The following is a 16,078-nucleotide window of genomic DNA, read 5'->3' as shown; positions in this document are numbered from 1 at the left end:
CCCCCTGTATCTGATCATCAAGATGGCGTGACTGACTGTCACGTCACAATGACAGAACACATTACACTATGTAGGTAGTGTAATGTGTTCTAGCAGCGATCAGAGCTACAAGTCTAAATGTCCCCTAGTGGGACAAGTAAAAATAAAATAAAACTGTTTTAAGAAAGTGTAAAAATAAAAGTTATAAGTTATATAAACAAAAAATAGGAAAAAATTAACACGTAAAAGAAAGTACACATATTTGGTATCGCCGCGTTCGTAACGACCGAATCTCTAAAACTATAATATTATTTTTCCTGCATGGTGAACACCGCAAAAAGTAAAAAAACAAATACTGCAATCGCTTTTTTGGGGTCACCACTCCCCGCAATATATAGAATAAAAAGTGATTAAAAAGTTGCATGTACCCCAAAATAGTACCAATAAAAACTACAACCCGTCCCGTAAAAAATAAGCCCTTACACAGCTTTTTTGACTGAAAAATAAAAAAGTCCTGGCTCTTAGAATATGGTGACGCAAAAAATGTATTATTTTATAAATAAGTGATTTTATTGCGCAAACGCTGCAAAACATAAAAGAACGATATACATATGGTATCGCCGTAATTGTACCGACCCGCAGAATAAAGTAAAATAGTCATTTATAGCCAAAAAAAAATGCTGTAATTTTTTTTTTTATAAAATACATTGTCAGAATTATGGTTTTTGGTCACCTTGCTTCCAAAAAATGGAATAAAAGGTGATCAAAAAATAAATAAATCGCATGTACCCCAAAATAGTATTAATGAAAACTACAGATTGTCCCGCAACAAATAAGCCCTCACACGGCTCCAGTGAAGAAAAAATAAAAAAAGTTCTGTCTCTCAGATTATGGTGATGCAAAATGTGCAGAGTATCCAAAAGCGGATAAGATTGGGCACCATTTATCAGTGCGACATCGGCTACATATCTGCTGATTATTTATTCACCGCATTATTATACCCTCTTATTATGCCCCGATGTTCTCCGCACAGATTACATATGCCCCCACATTATAAACGGAAATACCAGCAAAACCCCAAACAGAACTACTACCAAGCTAAATCTGCGCTCCAAAATCAAAATGCCGCTCCCTCCCTTCTGAGCCCTGCAGCGTGCCCAAACAGCAGTTTACGTCCACAGATATGGCATTGCCATACCCGGTTAATATTTTATGAGGTATTAGTCTTCAGTGGCAGCACAATTTTCACTCCGCACTATCCGTTGTGCATTAACCCCTTTGCGCACCACGACTTAATAGCATGTCGTGGTGTGGGGGGTGATGTATGGAGCGGGCTCACGGGCTGAGCCTGCGCCATACGCTGCAGGTGTCAGCTGTGCATTACAGCTGACACCCGGGACTAATGAACAGGAACAGCGATCGCGCTGTTAAAGGAGCCTGTAAAAATGACAATATACAGTGTATTGTACCAGCTATCTACTGATTGCCGGTTCAAGTCCCATAGGGGGACTAAAAAAAAGTGTAAAAACAAAAGTTTATTATTATTATTAGTGAAAAAAAAAAAAAATAAACACATTTGTAAATTTCACCTCTACTTTTTCTTTAATTCCTGTGAAACGCCTAAAGGGTTAATACACTTTCTGAATGCTGTTTTGAATACTATGAGGGGTGCAGTTTTCAAAATGGGGTGATTTATGGGGACTTTCTAATATATAAGGCCCTCAAAGCCACCTCAGAACTGAACTGGTCCCAGAAAAAATAGCCTTTTGAAATGTTCTTGAAAATATGAGAAATTCCTGCTAAAGTTCTAAGCCTTGTGATGTCATAGAAAAATAAAAGGATGTTCAAAAAACAATGCAAATATAAAGTAGACATATGGGAAATATAAACTAGTAACTATTTTGTGAGGTATTACGATCTGTTTTACAAGCAGATACATTTAAATTTAGAAAAATGCACATTTTTCCACATTTTCTCCAAATCTTGGTGTTTTATTACAAATAAATATTGAATTTAAAAAAATCGACCAAATTTTTTCACTAACAAAGTACAATATGTCACGAGAAAACAATCTCAGAATCACTTGAATAGGTAAAAGCATTCCGGAGTTATTACCACATAAAGTGACTTGTCAGATCTGAAAAATCAGCTTCGTCATAAAAGTCAAAACAGGCTCAGTCCTGAAGGGGTTAATAGACTGGGTGCTGTGGCCAACTTTATCCAGTCATGAGTCTGTGTTTATTTAAGAGGTAAGGGTACACAAGGTTGGGACTGGGTGGTTGGACTCCTTTAGGTAAGTAGAACGATCACGAGGATCGAACTCTATCATCCCTCAGTCATGTGCATGAGGCATTAGATCACACAAACTGTAACCAAAGTAATCACTTAAAAAAATGCTCCTGTGTCTAGATATGTTACATACTTTTTATAGTGCCTCCTGGCTCTGAAAGAAAAAATAGATTAAAGGAAAAAGTTAATAAAACTGCACAGTGTGAATCTGGTCTTACAGTATTCTAATGCAGGCTAATGTCCAGGGCTTAGAAACTAGGAACCTACATACACAAGATATATTTATACTGTTTTATTGATGATTTTCTTAGATTTATGTTCAGACACTACTGTACGTGCACCATCTACAGAGACGGATTACCAGCAATCAGAGTTCTTATGCACAATGCTGGCACACACCACGCAGACGCTGAAACACGCATCATTTCTCTGGACTGTTTAGAAGGGTAACCTTCTATTCAAAGACGCCATAGATTGTTATGGCTGATAATAGCGCAAAAACACAATTGTCCACGTTCAATCTGACCTGGTGGTATTCAGCATGTGCAAGCAGAGATTTTAGAAGAGATCGCAAAGGGAAAGCTTTACACCTATATAATGATGTCTTCTCAGCCCGGTATTATTAATGTAGCAATCAGAGCACATTTGGCACCAGTCCGGAAGAAACTAATGAATGAAAAAAAAAGCTGACATGTACTACGGTGTTTTAACTTTTCAGGCATGATCCATCAGTACTGTACATCAGTGTTATAAAATACTTTTTAAATTTAGATGTATTATATTTGTTCAATTCGCGGTCCATAGAAACATAATAGCATTTTTGTAGAAAAATTAATGTATTACATAACGTTTCTATAGCGCTACAGATGAAGAGTTGTGCCAAAGTGACTCATATCTGATAAACTAAGCACTGCTACATTTATACTATTTGTAAGTACACAAACAGAGGAGGATCACAGAGAGTTCACACAGTTTTTGGGCGCTGATTTTGACGCCAAATCAGCGCCAAAAATACGTCTTAAATCGCCTCCCATTGATTTTAATGGGAGGCAGAGGCGTTTTTTTCCCCAGGCGGCTTTTAGCTGCTCGCGGGGAAAAAAAGACGGCTTGTCCTTTCTTGCCGTGGTTCCACCTATGACTTGCCATTGAAATCAATGGGAGGCAGAAAAAGTGTTTTTCGCTGCGTTTTTTGCCCGTGGCCCTCAATGGCCGTGAGTGAAAAACGCTGCGAAAGCCATGGCAAAAAAGCGCAGGCAGGTCAAAATCTGCCTGAAGGAATTTTGAGGCAGATTTTTTCTGCCTGCAAAATACTTCGTGTGAACTAGGCCTTAGGCTATGACTTATCAATTTTCAAATGGATCCTAAAGAATCTTGGTGGATCCTATTGACTCATGGGGTTTGTCAGGTTTCAGTTTCTTTATTTTGTGTTTTTATATTATTTTTTTATGGCAAAAGTAGCGCAAAAGGTACTAGGCTATAGTTTGAAACCCAAACTTTGCCAGCTACTATTGACATGAAGTTATACAGTATGAATAATCTTTATATTATGGCTTGTGAAATCAGAGAAAAAGATGGGATTAAAAACCTTGTGCCCTAAGGCATAGGAGTATGTAACATCATCAGCAAGTATTGCATCTAGCTGGGAAAGCCTGTTCTTCTTACATACAGTATGTTAGATAGATGCAAAAACAGACAAAAGGGGTAAGGGGCCAAAATAATCATAAGCTTTTCATATTCTGAGGCCACTAGTTGTAGATGGGAGATTTGCTATGGGGCCCTATGGATACTTGCTAAAGCCTAGAAAGATAATGATGGATGGAGCTTTATCCACCTTTCCCAGGTGACATGGTAGCCCAACTATTTGTCCAACTTTAGTCTTGCAGGCTCAAGGCAAATCTAGATCAGCAGATTATGAACACTACATATTGCCTTCTGCATATAACCATACAGTGGCGGATCATCATTAACGGCGAACCCCCTTATGCCCATTGGTGTCGCTAGCACCGGAGGGGGCCCTGGTGCTAGCGGCAGCCACATTCATTTGTATCTGAGTCCTCAGGACTCGATACAAATGAATATTATAGGGTGTAGGCCACGATAGGCCCGCAGCCTATAAGGCGCTGGGAAGACTCCCTACGCAGGCCAGCGCAATGAGGTACTGCATCACGCCGGTCTGCGCATGCGTCTAGTCCAGAGGATTCATATGCATCCAGCTGGAGCGGCCGGCGTGGGAACGGGGCAAGTATATATTTTTTTTTTAGATGGGGGTAGCGCTGTGTATATATTCAAGGGGGGGGGGGGGAGTGCTCCGTGACACTATATACAAGGGGGGGGGGAGTGCTGGGTGGCCCTATATACAAAAGGGGGGCTGCTCTGTGACGCTATATACAAGGGGGGTGGGGGGTGCTGTGTGACCCTATATACAAGGGGGAAAGGGAGCGCTTTCTGGCACCATATACAAATGGGGGAGCGCTGTGTGCACTATATACAAGGGGGAGCGCTACGTGGCCCTATATACAAGGGGGAGCGCTAAGTGGCCCTATATGCAAGGGGGAGCGCTGTGTGACACTATATACAAGGGGGAGCGCTGTGTGACACTATATACAAGTGGGGGCTGTGTGGCGCTATCCACATCTGTATGTGTGGGGCGCTCTTTACAGGGGGGGCTCTGTGGCGCTATTTACAAGAGGGGGAGGGCTGTGTTGCACTCTCTACAGGGGGGCTGTATGACACTATCTATAGGGGGCTGTGTGTAATGATCTCTACGGGGGAATGTGTGTGTTGTGCTAGCTATAGGGGGGGATGTGTGCTATCTACAGGGGTCTGTGTGTGGCACTATGTATAGGGGGCTGTGTGTATGTGGTGTTTTACAGTGTATGGTATTATATTCAGGTGTTTGGTGCTATTATATTTAGGGGCACACTATGTGGTACCATGATAATTTTATTTCCGTTTATAGGTGTGGAAATGTTGGAAAAGTGAGGAGCCGAAGACATCAGAGTGGCAAATTCTGCAGAAATAGGTCAGGGCCGGGAGAAGTCGTCATGAGCTCTGGACCGGATGGAGAAGAAAAGAGGAAAAAAAACTACTATAATCTGAGACGTCGTCACCTGTGAGTCACTACATTTATAGAGAATCTGTCACCACTCCTGACATGTTTATTATCCTTGTATTTCACAAAAAGTATTTTTGCAGTCCAGGACTGATAGACAATTCCCCTTGTCAGGAGGATGTGTCCCAGCACAGTGTGATGCTGTCAGTATGTGGGGACACAGCCCTGTGACAAGGGGAATCGTAACACCCATTTGTTAATGCTCGCCCAAAAAGGTAGTGTTAAAAATAGTTACAGTGCTGCAGTGCGGAAGGGGGGCCCAAGTTTGGGTGACAGCCCAGGGCCTATGGTCTACTTAATCTGCCACTATAACCATAGTAACAAAGTAGATTGTAAGGGTATGTGCACACACACTAATTACGTCCGTAATTTTGAACAATTAATTTTAATCGAATAGTATTTCTGATATATATCAACTTTTTAGTTTACTTAGGCTGGATTCACACGAGGTCATTACGTCCGTAATGGACGGACGTATTTCGGCCGCAAGTCTCCGTGGAACTGCTGTCCCGTACTGAAAACATGATTACAGTACGGGACAGTTGTCCTGCAGTGAGGCAGGGACTCCTAGCATCGTACATAAGTATGATGCTAGGAGCCCGGCTCCCTGCACTGTGTTCGGTCCGGTACTTGCGGCCGAAATACGTCCGTATATTACGGACGTAATTAGTGTGTGTGCACATACCCTAAGGCTGAGGGGGAAAAAAAACAGGACATAGATCCAACCAGTTCAGACTATTATACTGAAATGTTGATCCAGAGGAAGGCAAAAAAAAATACGAGACTATTTTCCTCATTTTACGGGGAAAGAAATTTCCAACTTCAGTATAGCAATCAGAATAAATCCCTGGACTAACTATCCATCTAGAGTAATCTAGTACCCATAGCTAATAATAATAATATTACACTCAAGAAAGGCATCCGGACCTCATTATAACTCTTTTAGTAAAGTCACCGTGACAACATCTTCTGGCAGAGAGTTCCATAGTGTCACTGATCTTACAGTAAAGAATCCGCTACTATTTTTATGTAGAATCCTTCTTCCCTCTAGATGAGGAGGATGTCCCCTTGTAAGGCCTCATGCACACGTCCATATCCGTTTTTCACGGATCCGTGTGTCCATGATTGGATCAGTGTGCTTCTAGTGTGTACTCCGTGTACACTTCCGTGTTTCAGTTTCGGAGAGGAAACTATTCCCATTCACACTATGTACATGATATTGTAAGCACCGTGCTCACAATATAGATTATTACGGCTTTATTAAAAAAACAAAAACCTGCAACTACAAAAAAGTTACTACTTACCCAGAACTCACTGCTTCTTCCTCCAGTCCGGCCTCCAGAGAGGACGTTTCAGACCATGTGACCGCTGCAGCCAATCACAGGCTGCAGCCGGTCACAAGGACTTCTGCGTCATCCAGGGAAGTCGGACTGGATGTCAAAAGAGGGACGCGTCACAAAGACAATGGCCGGGGTACGTATGAACTTATTTTTCTTTCTATCGCTGTGTTCCAGCACGGATCAGCAGCCTCTTCTCTCTATCAGTGCTGGATAGAAAGAAGGGGCTGCCGATTAGTGCAGTGCAAGATCTGTCTCTATGTTTACCTGTGCCCGCCTGGCCATTGCTAGGCAACCGATCAGTCACACACGGATGCCTTCCGCGTGCCTTCAGTTTTTTTGGCGGACCCATTGACTTGTATGGGCCACACGGTCACGGAATCTCGGACAAAAGTAGGACATGCTCTATATTGGTCAGAATGGAACAACAGGACCGTCAAAAAAAACTGAAGTGTGCATGGCCCCATTGAAATGAATGGGTCAGGGTGCTAGCCGTCAAAAAAACTGCTAGCACCCTGAAGGAAAAAACAGAAGTGTGCATGAGGCCTTACAGTTACAATCCTGTGTATAAATAGATCAAGAGAGAGTCACTTGTTCAAGCTCATGAAGAATACACATACTGCCAGTGCACCACTGCTCTGAAGAGACTGGTAGTGAAGAAACTCAGCAGACCTCCCAGATCTTCTCAAGATCAAGAATCAGCAATGCAATAATTTAATATGACAACTCACAAATTTCACCTGTGGGGTTATAACTAACAATTTTCTTTCACACTGTTGAGACACGATTGCAACTCTACATTTTGAAATCTTTGCAATGCATACTGACCTAACCTCCAAGAACGAGACATGTAGACACATCGGGAAGGTACCTGCTCTATAATCAGTACTTACTGCTGGCAAAGTCCATACTCATCCCAACTATCCCTCTTTTGCAGATCAGTTCACATATTTTTTTTTATTTATCTATCTATGTAGTTTCGTGTAGAGCTACATTGACGAACTAGGTTGGACTGCCCCCCCCCCCCCCCCCCCGCAAAGTACTGGTGATCCTCCAGTTGGCCCAGGCTCTGACACAATGACTGGTTTACAATGGTCCTGAAGTAGACTGCCCCATTTGGAGGCGACTTTGGTGCCAACCACTTGCCACTAGGGTCTATTTCTTATGGATTCTCAAATAACGCATTGGACCTTATTGATAATATGTCTTGTATATGCAATGATTACAACAAAGTTTGCCATGCAAGTAATAGTAAATGTGCACATGGTCTGTACAGATGGAGGGTCAGCCCCCAGGATCATTCCCTCTGGTGGGCCAAAGAAATTCCCGTCCACCACTGTCAACTCCTCATCGTCACTATAGCTTTGATTTTGTTCTAGAACAAATTAGAACATAGTATACATTCCAAAGTTTGGATATACTTATTTATCTTTCTGTTTAGTCCTATATAGTGAAAGTGATGTGCCTAAATCCACGGCAATTTTTAACTCTTAAACCTCCAGTTAAAGTGGCCATTACTAGAAAAAAACAACAATCCCAAACATCAACTTAAAGGGGTTGTCCTAGCAAGACAGCCCTCTTAAGCTGGGTTGATTGACACCTACATTGACTTACCAGTTCCACATCGAACACAAACACCTATGTATAAATAGGAATCTATTATTTGGTTTGTTATAGTGCACCTGCAATGCTGATCTGGTCCAAATGAAATGTACACCAGCCTTGTGTAAGAGGAGAAGTCATGTTAATAATGCAGTGCTTGACAATAGAGAAAAGCCACGATACTATACAGCATAGTGGTGCCCAGTCTGCACATCATCTTTTCTGAACTCATCACCATAATAGGATCCTAGGGTAAAACCTCAGGTTCCCGGGTTATGCAGTTTAGCTGTACACGCTGGAGATTGATATAGGCAGTAACACTTGAATATGAAGAACAATGAGCCCATTCTATGGACAAAAAAAAAATGAGATATGATACTTTAAAATTCCATCCTCATAAAACCTCAAGGGAAAGGGCCTTTGCCTTGTTATAATCTCCACTATATGAAAACTACACAGAGCGTAACTCATGAACCAACGCTGTCATTTCCTGTTAATTTTCCTTACTGCAATCATAACTAAAAAAAACAAGAAAAATGTCAATCATATATCGCCTCTCTTACTTCCTACAAAACAGATTTCAGTGAATAGAACGAAACGCTTGAAAACAAACATTACAACAGACAAAGGTATATGGAGGAGTCCTCATACTTTATGGAATTCTGTTTCGAATAGTCAGCCAATCTACATTCAGCATTATTTACATACAAAATTACATTTGCCCCTTTAAAAAAAAAAAAAAAAAAAAAAAAAGGAAGGGGGAAGAATAAAGCATTAGTGAAAATAAGTTATTAGGCTCTACTTTCATAAGGGGTCCCAGCATTTTCGACAGCACGAATAGCAGTGCAAAATTCCGGTTACGGCATATCTGTTATGGCTCCATTATAAACTGAAGCCATGACACGAATGTGAACAGAGCCTTGTAATACTTCTTGGGAAAGCTGGGTAATAACCAACATGGCCACCATTACTGCTCCCAAATGGGTTGTTACCCAGCTTTCTGGATGGCAAATCTGCCTTGGACAACAGTAAGACTCTAGGAAAGCTTTGTGACAAACTGCGTGGGAGCTGTAAGGCTGGATTCACACATCGTGTCTTGGTTGCAGATTTTGGAGCAGATTTTTGGGCCAAAGCCAGAAGTGGTTTCAAAAGGAATGGGAAATATAAAAGGTAGAATGTATACTTCTCCTTTCTCCTAGATCCACTTCTAGCGTTGGCTAAAAAATTTGCATCAAAATCTGAAACAAATATGCAATGCTTGAATGGGGTGGTCATACTGGCAACAACTATGCTTTACTAGAAGAGGCTCAACCTGGTATGTGTGTACAGCTCTAGGACTTGCTGGGGACTTTTTGTATTTTAGCGTGGAATGTTCTTATATTGTCTATGTATATTGCATTATATATGACCTTATATTGTCTATGTATATTGTATTATATATGTTCTTATATTATACATGAAGAACTTCCAGGAATCCAAAAAGAGAAACTGCAGTTTTATACTAAACTTATAAAGGCCAAGCAAGCGCGACCACATTCCCCTACTGTGGTTAGTAAGGAATCCAAAAATAATACTGGAATATTCTGTCGGACACCACAGTGACCAAGTGTTGCCTTACAACAAGGGGAGTACTGACACTATTTACAGCCCAGGACATCAGTAGTCTGATCACAAATATAGCAAAGCAAATCTGTGCTGTGTCACCTGTGACGGCTCATACATTTATCCAGTGTCGTTTACTTTTGGCTGCGTTTGCCTCGTAACAAGTTGTGAGGGATCAATGTCCAATGCTCACTTTTTTCATTTCAATGGGGAAAAAAAAACGTAAAAATTTCAGGTTTTGCTAACGTTAGGCTTGAATTTGCAGTTTCCTGACCCCGACATTTTCATGTGCTTGAGGCCCAGTGATGAGAATTCCAGTGGATTCTCCTGTCCTTCTTCCTTGAGATCATAACCCAGAAGCCTGTGGGGAATTTTGTCATGATCAGCCATGTATAAATCCGTACTCCCTCTGCTAGATCAGGGTTTCTCTTGGCTTACTTCCTCCATATCATAAGTGGTCTGCATGGGGTAATACCATGATCTGCTCTGACTTCTAAATAACCAGGTAATGGTACCAATCCTTGAAGGCCACTAGATTATGTTTTCTAGGAAGAACGGCAAGTGAACTGGATGTGTATGGGGCCATTTTCAACAACACATGACCCCACTTCAGATGCATGTGTCCCTGTAGGAATCATTCTATAAAAGGGGATCCTCCATTTATTCACCACTTTCAGTCAGTGGAACTTATTTAAACGGGAACTAACAAGTCAGGTCCACACTTTCGTTGATCAAAACTGACTGAATTTTTTTTTTTACAAATTAACATTAGATTCTACAATTAGTCACCCATTGACCCCAAAGCTGATGAAGACTGATGCTCTGTAGAACCCGTTTGAGTCCCATAGAAATAAATTGGGTCTGTTGAATTCAGCCTAGTTTAATAATGTTGGGTTCTATAAACGTGACAGATTTTTATCATAATGTACGAAATATAATATTGTGCCTAGTCCTATTGAAGAACTGTAGTACATCGTGATATAGTGGCCCTTTATATAGGGGTGCCTATAAGGTGGTCTGTAAATGATGCACAGCTAAGGTGACATGTCCAAGGTGCCAAGCTAAAATTAATGGAAAGGGTCTCAGAGGGCATAAGAATTTATACTAGGGATTAAATCTACAGAGAAGCTTGCATCACTATTGCACAAGTCATGCTGGTTACATTCTATACAACCGTCAGAACATATTCCTCTTTATACTAATATCATGAAACCAAATAGTCTAATACAGAGAGAACTAAACAATGAGGGACTCTTAAAAAAAAAAATGTTGACTTAGCCGAGATGGTAAGAAGTTTAAACACACTATTACCATCATCATCCTTCAGAGAAGCTCTATTTACTGGCACCATATACCCTCCCCTTCTTGGTGTTATTACCATAGTTCATTTTGATAAAGTTTTCCTTTTCCTCTCTCTCTGTATACTTGTTCAACAAAAAAATGCATAAAAAAAGTGAATACCAAATAAATGATTTCATAGTACTAAGTGTTGCCAATTGGACCAGTATGTAATTCATTACACAATGACAACTTGAAATGACTACAAACTTGTACAACTATCAGGTTTATGAACCATGTACAGAATGGCCACCACTCACTTGTGTTGTTGGCTACTTTTGGCTGTGGGTGAACCAGTAGTACCAGCCACAAGATGCTTCAACTATCTATAGTTTCTGTTGAATTGACGTCACATCATGACATGAACATGCTGCATACAATAACAACAACTCCCAATTAAATAATAAAGCTTTCCGCATACAATTATATTACACGCAGATTACATACATGATTAGATTAGAATAGTGCGTCCACATAAAAGGCTGGCGACTAAAATCCACTGCTGGATTACACATTCATGCCTATGAATCCAAACACTATACCACATCCAAAGCGAGGGAGAAAAAAAAATCTGCATTCCGCCTGCGTCCTCACAAAAGAAACAATTCAGTCCCATGAAGGGCCTAAAGCTTGAGCTGCCTCACAGTAGCAATGCAATGGAAAGTTCTGCAGTCTTTTCAGAGTCCCAGTGAACAACAGACGTTACAATCCATCACACAATAATGCTTGTGTTGCTTGGCCCAGAAAGGCTCCTCTTTTCCCATAGTCATCCCTTCCCAATTTTTACCCCTTTGCAGCTGTACAAGATACTGGCACATGAATGCCTGGCAAAGTGGAAGACGCATCAAGCAAACTGTTGAGAGAAAAACCCAAGAGGAATAACAGAGTATTTCCAGCCAGGAAGCGTCTGTGCCCCCTGTTTTTCCCTGGTCTCCCATTCACAACAGAGATGAATAGGGGTCTGTGTTCAAGTGCTGTCAGCAAGAAAGCTATAGCCACAGCAGGTATGCAGTCGCTTGCAAAGGAAATATGACACTTACAAAAATACATGTCATAAATAACTGTTCATTTTAATAGCAGTAGATGGAAGAGGACTTCACTTGCAGTGAAAATTTAGATGTGACTATGGGCACCTTGGGCATTTTAAGAGGCATACACACAACACAAACTGCAAAATGGGAACCTAAGCGGATTTGCCAGTAGCTATACAGAGGGCACAGGATAAGGATATACTATATATGTGCAAAGTGTAGCATTTTCCTGCAACAATAACAGTAGCTAGTGTCAACTGGAATAACAGTATATGCTTCTCTACCTGTCAGTCACCCACCTACTGGATACACAACAATAGCACGAACTGCTGCAAATACTGTAGCTGGTGGTCTGCTAGTGCCCCTTCATAGTCAGATACTACACACTGTACAATGAGATGCAGTCAGGAGCATCTCTACTGCGAAGAACAGCGGGTACAAGGGGCACATTGTGCTCGTCAATGCGGTGTTTATAGAAAGAAGTAACAATGTAAATAAAACTAAACAATAACAACAACACAAAGACTCAATATTATGAACACATTGGAAACAGTAGAAGCTTCTGCAGCGAATATTGTAGATCAGTGAAACTTTCAGCCAGGGATGTCAGATGCAGAGAAAATATAGAAGGATTTACCTCGATCCACTTCTGGGCTTCTCTGCAGGCGGCATCAGGAGGGGATTCTTGTGGCTGGGTGATGTCCTCTAGATGTAGTGCAGGGCTGGCCATGTCTAGGCAGCAGTGTGCCTTCCTCTATAGGTGGATGATCTGGCACAAGGGAAAAGGGATCCACAATCTCCTCCTGCTCCCAGTGCAAGAGACAAGCAATTCCCTGCTCTGTGCAACGTGATCTGTACCACACACCAGCTAAAAATAATCAGACTGTTGCAGCTTTTGCCTTCAGTCCATGCAAATCCTGAAGCCACCTCCTTCTGGATCAGGGGCAGCAATCACATGCCTCATTACATGATCACTCAGAGCCAGGCAGTCACTGCTGCAGCCCACAAGAGGGTGGAACAGGCTACAGAGCAGCAGCAGCACAAACCTGCTGGGGAGACACAGAGAGGTGCCCTGTGGGCAGCCCTGGCATTGTGTGGATGGCTGCAGTGTCTTCTGGGAGAAGCACAGTGCACCTGAATAGTCTGCAACAAGTGTCTGGCATCTCCTTGTGTGCTCATAAACCTAACCAGACCTGGGCTCTTATGTTCTAAGTATACATAAATCCTGCAGCAGCTAAATCCTGCCATGAATCATCTGGTCTCTGCTGGATTTATGAGGCTTTACATCATTTTGTGCAGGAGTATTTCCCCCTAAATAAAGCCATTGAATATAAGTCCCCGGTTCTGTGCAGACGTTTGTAATTTTTATCTGGGAAAGCTGGGTGACAAGCAATATGGCAATAAGTTATTATAGCGCCCAAAAAAGGCACGTTGTACACTACGTTTCATCCAGAAAGCTCCCGACATACACGCTAAATGTGTCCATAGGGCTCCATTAGTCCAATGCTGGTCAAAAGAGAGTCCTTTTGTCGGTCATCGGGCTGTTAGCGTAATAGACTATACTATTTCATCCCATGGGATCTCGCAGAAAAATGTTCTACGCGGTATAAGTTTTTAAAAAAAAAAATATATCCTATGGGTCACAGGGATACGTTTAACGTATACGTCATGGGCTTTTCAATTTCTTTTCATGACATATACGTTAAAACAGATGATATTATAGTCTATGGTGATGGATGACTGTGACGGATGCCTAAGAGTATGTACACACGGCCTATTTTCAGCCATTTTTTGGGCCGTAAACACGGCAAAAAACGGCTGAAGATACGGAGGCTGAACACCTCCAAACATCTGCCCATTGATTTCAATGAGTAAAAACGGCATTCCGTTCCCACGCCGCGTTTTTTACGCGGCCGTTTTTCAAAACGGCGCGTAAAAAAACGCTCCGTAAAAAAGAATGGCATGTCACTTCTTTAACCGTTTTTGAAGCCGTTTTTCATTGGGTCAATAGAAACACAGCTCCAAACACGACCATAAAAAACGGATCAAAAAGGCTGTTTTCCCTTGAAAACAGCTTCGTATTTTACAGCTGTTTTTTTGTTAAGCGTGTGAACATAGGCTCACAGTGTCATCCGTCACCCCTTGGCTAGTATAATGGAATTCGTTTAAGGCCTTATTCACACGAACGTGTTTAACATCTGTGATACGCGCGTGAAAATCATGCGCGTCGCACGGACGTATTTTAGTCAATGGGGCCGTTCAGACATGCCGTGATTTTCACGCAGCGCGTCGCACGGACCTATGTTAGTCACGACATGTCCTATACTTGGGAGTTTTTCGCGCATCACGCATCCATTGAAGTCAATGGGTGCATGAAAGTCACGCGCAAAATCACGCGCAGCACACGGAAGTACTTCCATGTGACGCGCGTGATTCGCGCAACAGTAGATAAAGAAATGAAAGAAAAAAAAAAGCACTTCCTTCGTTTCGTTTCCTAAACATCAAACATGTCATAAGGATGGCATATGCGTGAAAATCAAGCAGCCACACACCATTCACTGATGACACCCGGAACTGCAATGCGCGCCAAACGCAGAATTTTCTGCACACGCAAAATGCACACGTTTGTGTGAATAAGGCCTTAAGTATACGTCAAGAAAAGAGGTCATGACAGTTCATGATGTATCCGTTAAACAGATCCCATAAAGTCTAAGGTGATGGATGTTACTGTAAGGGTATGTTCACACGAGGGCGTCCGTTACGGCTGGAATTACGGGGATGTTTCAGCCTGAAAACATCCCCGTAATTTCAGCCGTAACGGCATGTGCAGGCGCTTGAACGCCGCGTCCATTACGGCCGTAATTAGCGCTGCTATTCATTGGAGTCAATGAATAACGGCTCCAATTACGGCCAAAGAAGTGACAGGTCACTTCTTTGACGCGGGCGTCTATTTACGCGCCGTCATTTGACAGCGGCGCGTAAATTACGCCTCGTCTGAACAGACAAACGTCTGCCCATTGCTTTCAATGGGCAGATGTTTGTCAGCGCTATTGAGGCGCTATTTTCGGACGTAATTCGGGGCAAAAACGCCCGAATTACGTCCGTAAATAGGCCGTGTGAACATACCCTAAGGCTGGATTCACAAAAGGTCCGTGTGTCATCGGCATATGGTGCGCGGCTGCGTGATTTTCGCGCAGCCGGCATCATGATGACAGTCTGGTTTTATGTTTACAAAGAGAAAAGCTTGTGGTGCTTTTCTGTTTTGATTCATTAATTTTACTACTGTAGCGCGCATCACGCACGGTACCCGGGAGTGTTTCCGTGTGCCGAGCGGGATTTGCACGCACCCATTGACTTCAATGGGTGCATGCAGCACGAAACACGGGCAAATATAGGACATGTCGTGAGTTTTACGCAGACTGTTTGAACGGCCCCATTGACTAACATAGGTCCGTGCGACGCGCGTGAAAATCACGCGCGTAGCACGAAGGTATTATACGTTCGTCTGAATAAGCCCTTAGGGCAACTGTCACAGCCTACATTTAACCTATAGGTCAGGACGGTGTATATGGCAAACATAGGGCAATAAAAGTGGTGTGTGCAGAGCCATTGTCACTCAGCTTTCTCAGACTACTGAATCTCGGGTTTGCTTAGTTATGCTGTAATACATCTCCTACTCCAGTTTTGCTGTATAACTAGGCAGATTTGCCATTCAGGAATCTAGGAAAGCTGAGTGACAACTGCTGCTGTAAGGGTATGCGCACATGGGGCGGATTTCATTGCAGAAA

At 42.2% G+C, this 16,078-nt stretch overlaps 1 protein-coding gene across 1 annotated transcript in view; it reads right to left on the bottom strand.

Moving 5' to 3' along the window:
• The window catches only part of LIMCH1 (LIM and calponin homology domains 1), a 259,769-nt gene extending 246,349 nt beyond the window's left edge, over positions 1-13,420 (bottom strand). Inside the window, exon 1 of the mRNA XM_075859422.1 lies at positions 12,928-13,420. Within this exon, the coding sequence (XP_075715537.1) occupies positions 12,928-13,020 (93 nt within the window). The 5' untranslated portion in view covers positions 13,021-13,420. The remainder of the gene's footprint in view (positions 1-12,927) is intronic.
• Between the last annotated feature and the right edge of the window lie 2,658 nt (positions 13,421-16,078).

This window comes from Rhinoderma darwinii, chromosome 1, assembly GCF_050947455.1.
Source record: "Rhinoderma darwinii isolate aRhiDar2 chromosome 1, aRhiDar2.hap1, whole genome shotgun sequence".
NCBI lineage: Eukaryota > Metazoa > Chordata > Amphibia > Anura > Rhinodermatidae > Rhinoderma > Rhinoderma darwinii.
This window is presented reverse-complemented; position numbering and strand designations above follow the sequence as displayed.